The sequence below is a fragment of the Callorhinus ursinus genome, unplaced genomic scaffold, assembly GCF_003265705.2.
Source record: "Callorhinus ursinus isolate GAN/ISIS: 27379988/994484 unplaced genomic scaffold, GSC_fseal_2.0 scaffold31, whole genome shotgun sequence".
Lineage (NCBI taxonomy): Eukaryota > Metazoa > Chordata > Mammalia > Carnivora > Otariidae > Callorhinus > Callorhinus ursinus.
The window spans coordinates 14,321,021-14,335,922 of record NW_027397093.1 but is presented as its reverse complement, the minus strand read 5'-3'; the positions used below and the strand labels follow the sequence as shown (position 1 = coordinate 14,335,922).

Below are 14,902 nucleotides of genomic sequence, written 5' to 3'. Positions count from 1 at the left end.
GGACTCGATCCCGGGACTCCAGGATCATGACCTGAGCCGAAGGCAGTCGCTTAACCAACTGAGCCACCCAGGCGCCCTCCATGGTCTTTTTAAAGACCATTTTTAATCTGGACCTAGTGCACTTCTGCCAGCCTCCATTCTCTGACTGATGTGTTCACGCACATGCTCGGTCGCCACTACCGTCCGGTGTTCATGGAGCGCGCACGGTGTGCTGGGGGTCTAGCACATAGCTCCCTGTCCCCATCGCTGCTCTCACCACACAGAACTTTTTTGCCATTCCCAGACTTTTCTTATGCATTTACAGCTCTTCTTCTCTCTTCCCGGTTATGACTTTTTTTTTTTTTTCCTCTTCTAGTCTGCTGGGGTTGGTGGTGACACCACTCACCTACTCTCTCAGACTTAAACTTGAACATTTGGAATTATTCTTCCCACTCTGTACTTCCTATATCTATGAAGTTAGCAAACCCTGTTTATGCCACCTCCAAAAAGGTTTTTTTTTAATTTAATTTTATTATGTTAGTCACCATACGTTACGTCATTAGTTTTTGATGTAGTGATCCGTGATTCATTGTTTGTGTATAACACCCAGTGCTCCATGCAATATGTGCCCTCCTTAATAGCCATCACCAGGCTAACCCATCCCCCCTCCCCTCTAGAACCCTGTTTGTTTTTCAGAGTCCATAGTATCTCATGGTTTGTCTCCCCCTCCGATTCCCCCCCTTCTTTTTTCCCTACTTTTTTTTTTTAACATATAATTTATTATTTGTTTCAGAGGTACAGGTCTGTGATTCAACAGTCTTAACACAATTCACAGCTCTCACCATAGCACATGCCCTCCCCAATGTCCATCTCACCCCCCCATCCTTCCCACCCCCCCCCACACACCTTTCCCATTAGATTGTAAGCTCAGTGAGGGCAAAAACTTGTGGTGTTTACCTTAGGGCTCCCCCATCTTTATGCCTTAACCACTGGGGATGCTTAGTAAACACTGAATAAGTGAGTGAGGAACAAACTATCAGATGAAACTGTTTTGTGCCGCCACCGTGAGGGCTTGCAGCGATGATTCAGATCTGATCAGCTTTCAAGGACTCAAGCGTGGAGTGAGAGAGGTAAAAACAGCTGAGTAGGCTGAGTGCAGGCCACCTGCTGCTAGGCTCAGTGGAGAGGCACAAGGGGAGACTTGGGGAGAGTTTAATGGGAGAGATTCATTCTCATGAGTGGGGCAGTCTGGTAGACGCTCAGGGGAGGGGACTTTTTTCTTGCTTGTGCTGGCTATTGTGAGGGATACACATAGTGATAAGATACGGCGTCCGGCTCTAGGTGTTTGTTAGTCAAGCTGTGCGTGAGAACAGAGATCGGCAGACTGTGGCCCATGGGCCACCTCTGGCCTGCTGCCTGTTTCTGTCCAGCCTATGAGCTAAGCATGTTATTTTACATTGTTAAAATTGTTTTCATAAAAAGAATATTTTGTGATATGGGAAATTCTGTGCAATATAGATTTGAGCATCTTATAATTAACTTGTTGGAACATGGCCATGGTCATTGGTTTCCCACTGTCTGGGGCAGCGGTTGTGCTGCAGAAGCAGAGTTGATCCTTGTAACAGAGACCAGCTGGTCTGTGATGCCTGAGACATTTCCTCTCGGGACTGTTACAGAAACAAATCAGCTGACCCCTGGGTTAGAGGATGGGAAAGATTCAAATAGAGTAGAGAAGGAGGGTAAGAGTTAAGAGAGTGGGGTGATGAATACTGTACTCACAGCAAAGCTTCAGGGCTGAAATGATGATCCAGATGAACCTTCTATTTTATAGACTGGGCAGAAGATCAAAAACCTTGTCAAAGTCCACCTGACTCTAAGGGGCAGTGTACCACTGGAGCAGAAGCTTTGAGGACGGTGGAGGAAGATAAGATTATTGCTGGGGTGGGGCCAGATCATGAGTGGCCTTGCCCTTGAAAAATGAGAGCTGAGGAACAAACGAAGAACAGACTTTTCTCTCTCTGAATGTCATGTTTCTCTTTTTCTCTTGTATTTCTAGAAGGCTTTTGAGCCCTACTTTGAGATTTTGGAAGTATATTGCACAAAGGCCAAGAATTATGTAAATGGACATTGCACCAAGTATGAGCCCTGGCAGCTCATTGCCTGGAGTGTCCTGTGCACCCTGCTAATAGTCTGGGCATATGATTTTGTCTTCCAGCCAGAGAGTAAGTATACTGCCCCCTCTCCTCTGGAAAGGTACAGTGGAATCTCACCAGCTTTAGAACTCATGGCTGATGGATTGGACTAATTGCTTGCCTTCTGGTTTGGTTCTGATTTTTTAAATCTATTTAAGGGGGAAGTGGGACATTGTCTTCTGACCATAAAGTTATAGTAGGACTCTATATGTAAAGTTACAATAGCTACTCTTATGTTATCTATTACTGCTTTTGTTGATTTTTCTGGAGTTGCAGCTTGCCTAAAAACTCCTGAGAAATTAGGCATTGTAAGGATCCACAGGTATCTCAGAGCATGGCTTAAATCTTTCTCAGGTTTAGTGTCTTGCCTAGGACATAATTGTATACCCTGGAGTTCCCCAAGCAGGAATTTATTGAGTTCATTTTAGGCCATCTTTTCAATACAGATTATGTGAAATTGGAACAGCACTCATGCAGGGACCCTGTGAGTATGTGCTGTGTGCCAGGCACTGTGCTGGGCTCTGGGGATGTCTACAGAAGTCATAGAGGGTCCCTGTCCTCCTGGAGTTAAACTTCTGATGTCAGGGGACAGCGCACTATGAACTTCCTGGGTAGTGACTCAGGGAGCCAAACTGACATGGGGAAGAGGAGGCCACTTCTCAGGGAGTGCAGAAGAAGGTGAGAAGTCTCTTAGTGGGGAGTCTGTAAGTTCTCCATCCTTCCTAAGGTCCTGGGCACCCTTCTTCCCCTGCCAGACCTGCTTACCTGTTCCCTCCTTGTGAATTGTTTCCCCTGCAGGTTGTGCTTCCTAAGTAAAGTAGGAGTGGTGGTGGGTGTTTGATAACTCTCCTCTGCACCCCTTCCCCACCCTTAGTATAGGGTACCAGAGTTAACTTCCTGGGGATAAAAAACATTAACGTGGAAGAGAATCACTTGTCATGTCTCATTTGTTCTTAAACAAATTTTAATGGCCATGACTGTTTGCTTCCCTGATAACATCTGTTTGAAGGGGCTCTTTAACTACTTTTTCTGCTTTTCTGCCCCCCCCCGAAGGTTAACTTAGAAGCCAGATTCTGTTTTATCTGTTTACCCTGCAGATAGCCACTGAGCCGTTCTAGTAACCATTGCAGTTAAGGCATAGTAAACATGGCACTTAATTAAAGTGGGAATGAGACCTGATTGCCCTGTCTACATTTTAGTCCATTCCAGCTGTAAAAATCCTGTCCTCAGTTCCTCCTCCTAGTCCTTGCAAGGTTTCCTCATAAACTCTGATAACCAGCCCTTGGGCTGCATCTGCTCTGTGGTTTGGAAAGGGGCACAACCCGTATCTTTCTGCTCAGGGAAGCCCTCCATCTTGTCCTTCCAGGTGAAGTAACTTATTCCAGAAGACTCTAAGGAGTAGCAACAGACCTTTCTCCCTTTCTTTCTTACTGTGATAAAATATATGTACATAAAATTTACTATCTTACTCATTTTTAAGTACATTCTCATTGTTGCAAAACCATTCCTACCATCCATCTCTAGAACTCTCTCAGCATCCCACACTGAAACTCTGGACCCATGGAACGATAACTCCCCGTGATCCCCTCCCCGCCAGGTCCTGCTGGCCACCATTCTGTGTACTTTTCCTTTTAAGGTGGTGTGTTTGTTAAAACCAACATAAGGTTACAGATCCTTGAGATTTATATTTCTTTGCTATGATTCATACTCACTTTAGGTACTGACTTCCGCCTTTAGTTCTGCAGGCCACAGTGCCTGTGTGCATTTTGCCAACCTGGTAGTAGAAGCACAGCCACCTTAGGCCCTGGTGCTTACTTACCTGCCTTGTTCCAAACAGAATATGCTGGTCTCCATGCATTCCATGGGAAAATTACCAGTAGCAATGTGTTGATCGTATGCACCAGGGAAATCTCTGTAAGCCCAACTCCGAGCTATTTAAGTCCTTTTTAATATGTTTTTTCTTATTACAAAAGTAGGACATGTTCATTGCAGAAAATTAGGCAATACCAATAATCCATAAGAACTAAATGAAAATCTTGCTACCTAGAGCCAACCACTATTTACACATATGTATCTTTTTTCTATATCTGAATCCAGTCAAACCAGACGTACAAAATGTCATTTCTGTAGGTCAGCATTTTTGAATATCAGCAATTTCCTATAGTTTAACACATATACACACAATACACTCTTATTTTGTCACTTCTAACTCGAATTTTAGACACTGATCAAAATGTCTTCCCTCTAGAGCAGGGTCGGGCCTGGTTAGTACTTGGATGGGAGATAACTTTGATAGCATTGCCATTTTTTCAGTACCTTGTTCATGAAGAGGCATTGTCCTCATCACTGAACAATCGAGTTATCTTTAGCACATTGCCCCAGAGGAGTCTGAAAGTCTGGACTAGTGATAAATTTTGCTGATCTTCAAACTCTGAATACACTTCCAAGATGAGAGGATAATTCTGGAACACAGGATGGACACTGGGGCAGATAAGAACTGGAAGCGGCAGGAGGATGGGGGTGTGAGCATGGGCAGGGGTCAGCAGCTCTTCACCGTGTTACCTCGCCCCTAATTCTGCTCTGTGATATCAGCGCATATCATTACTCCTTGATGTTGATTTAACTGTGGGATTGTCCATAGTTCATGAACAGAAATCGGAGTTATATGGTGGGAGGAGGTGACACGCTCTCCCAGTTCTAGCTGTGGCACCTTGAGCAACACCCTTAAGCTCTCTTAGCCCGTTCCCTCATGGTAAAATGGGCCTAAGTGTCACCCGCCTTACTTACTCATAGGGTAATGAGTATTGAGAGGCATCGTTTGTGTGAAAGGAATTTGTCAACTGTAAAGAGCCATGCTTTGGTGTCCTCACACTGCATTTCCTATTTTATTACCTTAAAACACTATGATAAACACTGTAATTACTTTTCTTTCTATACCTCAGGGGACTTTTACTTTTGAGGTCATCTTTTTAGGTCATGACCACATGATCTCTTCATTTCTAATTTCTCCGTCTCTGATCTTGTATTCTCTTCTTTTTACCTATCCTGGTTAATCTCACAGCTTGCACACACTCAGTCTGTTCTGTCCTCCTGCACCTAGCCACAGGACTGTACTTCTGGCCAAGTGACTCCCATTTACTGAGTTTTCAACCTTACTCTTCCTCGTTAGTTAATTACTTCATCTGTTAAATAAGGAAGTTGTTCTGAATCTTTACAGCTTTAACATTATTGGAAATGGTCAGATAATAAGCAGCTTAAATATCCAACGCTACATTATACTCATTTGATGGCCTATTATGGTAATACTGAAAAAACTCTGTTCAGGAAGGATCTTTAATGTAGAAAATGCTGTGACAAGAGGACACAGTGTTGTACATACTATAAGATCGCAGCTATGTGTTTCAGTGTGTACAACATAGGACCGAAAGGAAATACTCCAAAATTTAAATAAAAAGTAACTACAAACAAGTGATTTCAATCCCTTAGTCTTCTTATTCAGTCTGGGTATCAGTTCCCTGGTTTTGTCCCAGACATTACGGAGTGTTGACTCTAGCGCTGGGCACTGTGGGTGAGAGGGAGACGCAGGGTTGCGGCTAGTAAAGATGCAAGGCATCATGTAATCGGTACTAACGAGGCACAGACAGTCTGTGCTTGTTGGAGAGTGCTCCACTGGCCAGGGAAGTTGGAATGCCTCCATCTGCTAGAAATGTGGTAAAACGTCATATTCATTTCCTGCCTGCACAGAAACTAGGTCTAGATTCCTTACAGACTCATTTGGGATAACTGAGAATTTCTGTTCTGTGTTTGAAGCAGCATAGAGTCCTGGGGGTCTAAGGCTAGGAAAATTAAGACCAGTTAAATCCCTGCTCCGTTGCTGATGTGATCTGTGGCCTTCAGCAAGTTATTAATGCTTGATCCTTAGTTGCCTTTGGATTGTAGGTGGTGCCTTCTATATTGAATGCGAATTCATTAAAAGTTACGATGGTCTATTTAGATGCCATGTCTTTATAATTATTGCAGTGGATAGGATCAGAATTCCATATTTGTCCTGTGCACTGCCTGACAGAAGGGAGTCTGATTGGTGTCCATGATACTGAAGGCCTTTTAAGCCCCAAAAATGTTGAAATGTTGCCAAGGTGTGTGTTGAATGTGTGAGACTAGAGCATAGATCCTGAAGAAAAGCATGGCTTGGTCATTTGTTTTCAGGGAGGGAAGAGAGGTGTTAGGCATCTAAAACCTTGGGAAGGTCAACAGCTCTGAAATACATATGTCATTTAACCCAGCACTCTGTTTCTGGGAATTCATGCTGTAGGCACGCCCTCAGGTGTGTGGTACGTGCTGCAAGGTTATTGTTTCACTGTCGTTGGTAATAGGACATACTAGAAATAACCGAAGTGTCCATCAGGAAGGGACAGGTTAAATTAGTTATGGTACCTCCATATCATGGACTACTTTAGAGCTATAAAGATGAATGAGGGGGCGCCTGGGTGGCTCAGTCGGTTAAATGTCTGCCTTCTGATCAGGTCATGATCCCAGGGTGCTGGGATGGGGCCCTGTGTCAGGCTCCCTGCTCAGCAGGGAGTCTGCTTCTCCCTCTGCCTCTGTCCTCCCCCCATCTCGGGTGCTGTCTCTCAAATAAAATCTTAAAAAAAAAAATAATGAATGAGGAAGCACTGAGCTTTAAGAGAATATGCCTAAGTAGAAGATCAAGGTCTAGTATAGTACTAGAGTATGCTACCTTTTGTTTAAAAGGTGGGTAGGACAAATAAGATTTTATCTTTATTATTGCTTGTATAAGCATAAAGAAATTCTAGATAGCTCTTCTAGAAGTGAATAGTAGTAGTGTTTACCTGAGGGTAGGATGAAAGTCTGGGGAATAGATGAGAGAGAAACTTTTAACTCTGTGTGTGTTTATTAATTAAAATTTTTTTTTTTTAAAAAAAGATTTTATTTGAGAGAGAAAGAAAAAGAGAGCGCGTGCACACACGAGCAGGGGGAGAAGCAGAGGAGGAGGGAGAGAGAATCTGAAGCAGATTCTGTGCTGAGTGTGGAGCCCAACTTGGGACTTGATCCCAGGACCCTGAGATCATGACCTGAGCAGAGAAACCAGGTGTCGGACGCTTAACTGACTGAGCTACCCAGGGCCCCCAATTTTTTTAAATTTTTGAACCATGTAAATATATTACTTGGCAATTTAAATTTCAAGGTTTTTTAAAATAGAAAGAAACTACCTTTGTGATCAGAAGGCAGGTGAGATTGCAGGAGGCACGTTGAGTAGTTCATAATTATCCGTGGGAATTCATTTGAATAGGTAACAAAACCCTTTGTTTCTTTTAGGCTTATGGTCAAGGTTTAAAAAGAGATGTTTTAAGCTCATCAGGAAGATGCCTATTATTGGTCGCAAGGTAAGTGGAATCTGTGTATAACTTCCAGCCCTCCCGTCGCCCCCATGGTCATGATCTCTTTCTTTCTGTTTACTGAACCTAGTGCGAATTCCCAAGGACGAGGGGTGATTTTTGTACCCTCCCCGAGGAACATCTGACAATGTTTGAGGACACCTTTGGTTGTCATAACTAGAGCGGGGTGCTGTTGGCATTTAGGGGATCACAGCCAGGGGTGCTGCTAAGCATCCTGCAGGGCCAGTAGAGAATTATCTGGCTCAAGATGTCAAAGTGTCAAGATTAAGAAACCTCACTTAACCCTTTCTCCAACATATTTGCCCAGAAGAGACAGGTGACGTCTGTTAAAGGCAGAATTTGCAATTAGAAAAGCTGGCTGAAGTGGCATGATGCTTTAGAGCATATTTGGCTGCTCTGACTTGAGAGACGCGTCTGGGGGTCGGGTGCTTACATGGTTAGGTCAGGGTTGACAGACTTCTCTGTGAAGGGCCAGACAGGAAACATTCTAGGCTTTGCAGGCCATACCATGTCTGTCAGGGTGATAGAGAGGTAGAAGGATGAGCCTGGCTGTGTTCCACTGAAACTTGCTTTACAGAACGGCCAGGGGCCAGATCTCGGTTGGCTGTAGTTGGTGGATTCCAGGTTTAGAGAAACTTGGAGAGCCCCGATCTCTTGCTCTTTGTACCTGTCTGCAGCATAGTATGTTCCCTTCACTGTGTCCTCTGTCCCCTCACCCACGCTGAGGATAGGACAGTCACCTCTGTACCCTTCCCACCGGCTCTTTATCACAGAAGGAGATAAATAAGGCAGGCCCCATGCAAGCTGCAAGGAGGGCACACTGGCCCTGATGTCTTCGGCTTCCCCCATTCCCTGCCTGCCCCTCAGCTTTCCTTCAAGCTTGCTTTCACTTTTGGCTTTCAATTACCTTTCCCTTTTCCCCTTTCCTGGCCAAACCAGAAGAGATGTTAGTCATCCTTGGCCTTTGACCAAAATCCATTCAGACTTCTGGGCTAACTCTCCCGTAACTGTGTATTTATTTTCAGGTTATTTCCTATAGGGAAGCAGAAGTAGTTACTGGGGTGGAAAAGGGGAATGGGAGTATATAGGCTTTTATTTGACCCTAAATCATCTTAAGCCCTAAAATGAAATCTCCCTGAGTCGATCTAGAGTTAAGGGGTAGGGAGAGGGCGGCTATGGAGAGTGGACTGGATCTCAGAGGATATTCGCATTTCTCCTTTTCATTCCCTGTATTTTTCTGCTCTTTTTCTTCACACATTTCTCCTTCGGGGTCAGATTTTGGGACAAATAAGTGCTAGGGTTCCAGAACCCTGAAATTTATAAATTTACTGAAATTTATAAAATAACAGAATTGGAAGGCACTTAGAAACTCTGTAATCACCTGTCATTTTTTTAGAAGCAGATTTTGAGGCTCAGAGACAAGAGTTCTTTGTTTCGAGCGAGTGTGTGTGTGTCCCTCTCTCATTCATTCCCTTACATTCACTTACTCAGCACACGGTTCGTGGGCACGTGCTCAGCGTCAGGTACTGCTCAGGGTGCTGGGGACCGAATCCCCGCTCTGCGCAGCTTACATTTTCCTAGGAACAACAGAAAATAGATACATGAACAAACACGTAAGAATTTCATTTTGAAATAAATGCTGTGAAGGAATTAAAATGTGATAGAGGCCCTGAGGCAGGCACTGGGGGGAAAGTACTTGTGTGCCTTCTAATGCGACTCACCATCGTTGTGTGGCTCTTCTGTTTTACTACAGCAGCAGTGTAGGCGTGGAAGCTTGGCTTCCATGGTTTGTGCCTGTTGTGTGCTCGCCATTCAGGCAGCATAGTCCACGTACAACTTTAAAAACACTCTCGTGCCCATCACATACCTCCCACTGCCGCGGGGTGGGCCTCGGCTGCCTGCGACACTTGCGGGCGTGGTTCACGGGCGCACCTTGCCCTGCGGTTTCGCTGGGGGCCACATCTAGCAGGCTCCTCTCGTGTTCTAATCCTCTAGGGCTAGAGATGGGGAGGTCGAAACGTTTGGGGTCAGATCAGGGGCCTCAGACCTTCACAAATGGGTCGCTGAAACCGTCTCGCTGTAACGCCACCCTTCCAAACTACCCCCCAACAGTCCCTTAGTGCAGATAGCGGTCCCTGCTGGGTTTTGTTGTGTTTTTAAATTCTGTTCTGTTCCCCCCAGCACTTTCCACTACCTTTCATTTTCTGTGTCTGCTGCTACAAGGAAGCATCGTGAGAACAGAAGTTCTCACTCCTACTGCCTAGTGTGTTCTGTTCGCTGTGTCTTGCTGGCCCACAGGGGTAGTTGGGCACCTAGGGAGGGAGGGAAAGCACAGGCTGTTGCGGTGAGGAGGTGGACGGAGGAGAAACAGCCATCGTTGATAAACTGTACAGAAGGGGCCGTCGCTCCCCCCTAGCACTTAAGGGTCAAAAAGAGTACAGGCGGCAGACAGCCCGAGGAGCTCGAATGCGGTCTCCCCGGTACCCCCGGGGTGTCTTGCACACGCATGTGGCGACTTGCGCAGGCTGTCCGCATTCTGGGCGTGCTCCGTGCATGTCTGGTGACGGAGCTCCTTACCTGCATGAGCACCAGAATGCTTCTGCTGCTGCTTGGCCTGTTTTCTGGCCACCGTTCGTGGCTCCACCTTTGTTTCTTTAGCACACACACTGGCTGCTTGCCAGGACACGGATAACATCCACATACTGCGCTCAGACAGTGGCACATGCAAACCCAGTAAAGCAGGGGCGATGTCGGCATGGCAGAGGAAAGGGGTGGGGGGGTTGAATGTATCTTCGACTTTTGGACAGAAAGTTGACTTTTCAGGCTTCTAAGAGCCTGCTGCACATGCCAGAAAATAGCTGAGCAGCCAGAATGTCCCCATATCTGTTTACAAAAACAATACCATCCCCGTTCTGTAGCACTGGTGTGGCGCCCAGCCCTCAGCAGTTGACTCGGAGTCGTAACTGGTTCTTCTGCTCCCTGGCCTGTATTTTTCCATCTCCTTGTTAACTTTGTCTTTCTTACCTCTGGAGATCCAAGAGAAGGTGAACAAGACCAAGGATGATATAAGCAAGAACATGTCATTCCTGAAAGTGGACAAAGAGTATGTGAAAGCTTTGCCCTCTCAAGGCCTGAGCGCGTCAGCAGTTCTGGAGAAGCTCAAGGACTACAGCTCTATGGGTAGGATTCTGGGGGCCTCAAGCTGCTTGCTTTCCCAACGTGGCCGGTTTGGTCATTGTTTACTGTCGATAGGTTACGAGTGCTTCATCCATGGAACTTATATATCCATCCTGTCTCAGAGGCTCAATTTCTTATCATAAAAATTATATTTAAATTCATCCTCCATCCATAAAGCAAACGAATCTCAGAGACAGTGGAACTGGAACTTGGTCCCATTTCCTTTTGTAAGCCTGAATAAAACAGATACGATTGTTTCTTAAGGAGAGAATATGTGTAATAAGAATGAAATACAGATTCATTACAGAATTTGTAAAATCTGCACAAAGGCACAAAAGAAAATCCCATCATCACAAGATAAACACAGATGATATATATATGTAAGAATCTTAATCGTGTTTTTGTGTAATAAACATACATACACATACAGATATGTATATGTGCATGAGCACATAAGGGAAGGATAAATATACCAAGTAGCTTAATGTTTAAGAGTGCAGCCTGGCTGAGAGGAGCGCGTGACTCTTGATCTCCCAGGGTTGTGAATTCGAGCCCCACGTTGAGTATGGAGATGACTTAAAAATAAAAAAATAAAAAAAATCTTTAAGAAAGAGTGTAGCCCATGGAATCAGCATGGATTCACATGCTAGTTGGGCCACTTAAAGTGTGACCTTGGGGGAATTACTTAACCTATGTCTTGGTCTCTGTCTTTCTACGATGGGGGATAATACAACTTACTTGAAAAGATGATTACAGGGGCACCTGGGTGGCTCAGTTGTTAAGTGTCTGCCTTTGGCTCAGGTCATGATCCTAGGGTCCTGGGATCGAGCCCCGCATCAGGCTCCCTGCTCAGCGGGAAGCCTGCTTCTCCCTCTCCCACTCCCGCTGCTTGTGCTCCCTCTCTGGCTGTGTCTCTCTGTCAAATAAATAAATAAAATCTTTAAAAAAAATAAAGATAATTACAGAGATTAAATAAGATCGTACATATAAATGTATAATACCTGGCATATAGTAAGTGCTCAATAAATGTTGACTTTTTTTAAAGATTTTATTTATTTGAGAGAGATAGTGAGAGATAGAGCACTAGCAGAGGGGAGAGGGAGAAGCAGGCTCCCCACTGAGCAGGGAGCTTGATGTGGGGCTTGATCCCAGGACCCTGGGATGACCTGAGCCGAAGGAAGACGCCTAACTGGCTAAGCCACCCAGGCACCCCATAAATGTTGGCTGTTAACACAAACACAGGTTTATTATAGATTAGACCATATTGCAAATACTTTTAGAAAATAGGCTTTTTAGTTTGTCATAATTTAAGATTTGTAGAGAATTTGCAAATTCATACATACAGAGAGTTCCCATACACCCCTTACCTGGCTTCTCCTGATGTTAACATCTAAAGTGACTGTGATGCATTTGTCGAAACAGCAGTTGACTAAACTGCAAATTCTATTCCTATTTCACCAGTTTTTCCACTAATGTCCTTTTTTCTGTTCTAGGCTCCAATCCAGGATACCACATTGCATTTCAACAAATACACTTAAAAATTTCTAATTGACGTGTGTTAAGATTTTGACATTGGATGGTACAAAATTAGCTGCAGTCCAGGATTTATAGATGATGTAAAGCAGGGATCAGCCCTCTGAGACCTGGATGTTAAAGATTTCTATGATCGCGAGGGCACGTTGCTGCCGCCATATTGCCTTCCCTTCCTTTTCTAAGTCATTGTCGATAGCACCAACAAAATAACAGGAAATGAAACCATGTATTCTATTTTTGAAAGGCTGGTAGCCTCTGGTCTGAAGACATGCATGGTATAGTCCAATGTCCTGTAAGGAAAGAGGGAAAGTCCTATTGGAATCAAGCCAGAGCGTGGCAGATTGCCTGAGGATGGGGGGTCTGTCTGGATGTTTGCCACTCAATCTTCTGCTCTCTTGTTAGAGCTGAAGATCATGGCTTTGTACAGCCTGTGGCGACAGTTTTCAGTTAGTGTGTTTCTGTAGTAGCTTTGTCACTGCGCACTCTCAGTAGGGCACAGCCATGTTGTATCTGAGATACCCACATCAGCAGATTCATTGACTGTCTTTGGAGAAGCACTCAGACAGGAAGTGGAATTGTGGGTAGGTTTTGGGCTCATGTGAGGGGCTTGCTGCTGAGACCAGGGTGCTGACAGTCTACTCATCATCGTGGTTTGTCTGGTCAGGGATTCAGTTCCCTGGCTCCAACTCTTGACAATAGTGTACTGAAATTCCACACTTGGCCTTGCTCTTCCCTGCCAGCTCTGCTCATAACAGTTCTCACACTTCCTTTGACTGGATAGGAAGGGGAGAAAAAAGTCGTTAGCCATACAGAGACCAGGAAATGAGTATAGATCAAGGAACAACTTTCTACTGGTATAAGGCCATTGGGGATGATGACAGCATCATTATTGGACTAGATTATACCTGGATGCTGTTGATATCTTTTTCACACTGTTGTTGATAGTAATGGAAGATCTTTCATCTTTATTTTGCTATGATAGGTCTTTTTTGGAATTCTTTATAAGATCACCTCCGGGTTTCCACTCAAAGTTTTTTTTTCTTTTGTACCCAGAGGTGTTGCTTCGTATTTTGGGGAAGTTCCTGCTTACTGACCCAGTGGTCTTAACTTTCTCTACAGACGTCTTCTGGCAGGAGGGGAAAGCCTCTGGAGCAGTGTACAGCGGGGCAGAAGAGCTCACCCAGCTCCTGGTGAAGGTGAATGCCAGCACCCCAAGGCAGTGTGTGTGGTCTGTGCCCTTCATACCACCTCAGTTTTTCTCCTTACTTTTGCAATTAAAAAAAAAAAAATTACTTAACGAAAGTTTATTGTTAAAAATAAGTTTAGAAAGTTTCTCTTTACCCACATATAGGTGACCATGGATAATATTGTCAGAGATGTCTTCAGTCCATAAAAAAGTACAATATTACTTAACATTTCCAGGCTTTATAGGTGCCCCATGGGGAAGGCAGATTACTAGGGAAGGTAGTCAGTCCCCCATCATTTGAGGTTATTAATGACAAGACATACTTTGTTTGATGAGAAGAGAGTAGGGATAGACCCCTGGGTGGCTCATTTGGTTGAGTGTCCGACTCTTGATCTCAGCTCAGGTCTTGATCTCAGGGTTGTGAGTTTGAGCCCTTTGTTGGGCTCCTTGCTGGGCGTGGAGCCTACTTAAAAGAAGAGAGGAGGAATAGACACTTGCTCATCATTTCCTGTACCACCCGAGTCTCAGATCAAAGGATCTGAGAATGAGCAGTAGGTTCACTTATAATTGAAATAATTCTCATTTTTTGTTGACTTTAGAGTTGCCTATAGCTAATCAGATTTATTTCCTAAACCCCACTTTATCATATAAAATTGGCATTGGATTTAACAATCTCTGAGGTCTTTGTGTTTGATTATGAAAGCTATGAAACTGCTCCTACCTTACTAAATACCACAGGTTTGGCTTAGCTATATCTTGACATAATGCTCTGATCTTACTTCGCTGGCTTAAAAATCTTTCAGTGGCTTCCCACTATCTACGGGATAAAACCCAAGCTGCTTATATAGCAGGAAATGCAAGCCCACGGGCACCTGGGTGGCTCAGTCGGTTAAGCGACTGCCTTTGGCTCAGGTCATGATCCCGGAGTCCTGGGATCAAGTCCCACGTCGGGCTCCCGGCTCAGCAGGAAGCCTGCTTCTCTCTCTCTGACCCTCTCCCCTCTCATGCTGTTTCTCTCTCTCTCTCTCTCTCTCTCTCTCTCTCAAATAAATAAATAAATAAATAAATAAATAAATAAATAAAAAAAATCTTTAAAAAAAAGAAAATGCAAGCCCTGTGGTGAGCCAGCTCCCAGCTGTGTTTTTCAACCACCTCTGTTACTTTCCCACGTAAACACGAACTTCCGTCTTTCCTCTTCACTGAGTGTACCTCGCTCGTACCGTGTTTTCCTCCCCTCCTTCAGTCCACCTGTTCTAAATGTCGAATTCCTATTGATCTCTCAAGGTTCTGCCTGTACAGACCCCTCAGACCTGTCGGGCTGTTTGTTAGTCCCTCCTTACGGCTCCTTCCATCACTTGCACACTTCTGGTATCACACTTAGAACAATAGCTCCTTTGTGCCGGATGCTCTCCTAAGGA

General features: G+C 44.6%; 1 protein-coding gene across 3 annotated transcripts in view; it reads left to right on the top strand.

The window, feature by feature from the left end:
- The window catches only part of SGPL1 (sphingosine-1-phosphate lyase 1), a 55,428-nt gene that overhangs the window by 20,621 nt on the left and 19,905 nt on the right, over positions 1 to 14,902 (top strand). For 2 of the 3 annotated variants that reach the window (XM_025850146.2, XM_025850147.2), the window contains 4 exons: positions 2,036 to 2,201; positions 7,509 to 7,576; positions 10,621 to 10,768; positions 13,418 to 13,494. In XM_025850146.2, coding sequence (XP_025705931.1) covers positions 2,036 to 2,201; positions 7,509 to 7,576; positions 10,621 to 10,768; positions 13,418 to 13,494 — 459 coding nt within the window. The remainder of the gene's footprint in view (positions 1 to 2,035; positions 2,202 to 7,508; positions 7,577 to 10,620; positions 10,769 to 13,417; positions 13,495 to 14,902) is intronic. The other variant, XM_073878859.1, reaches the window with a different exon arrangement.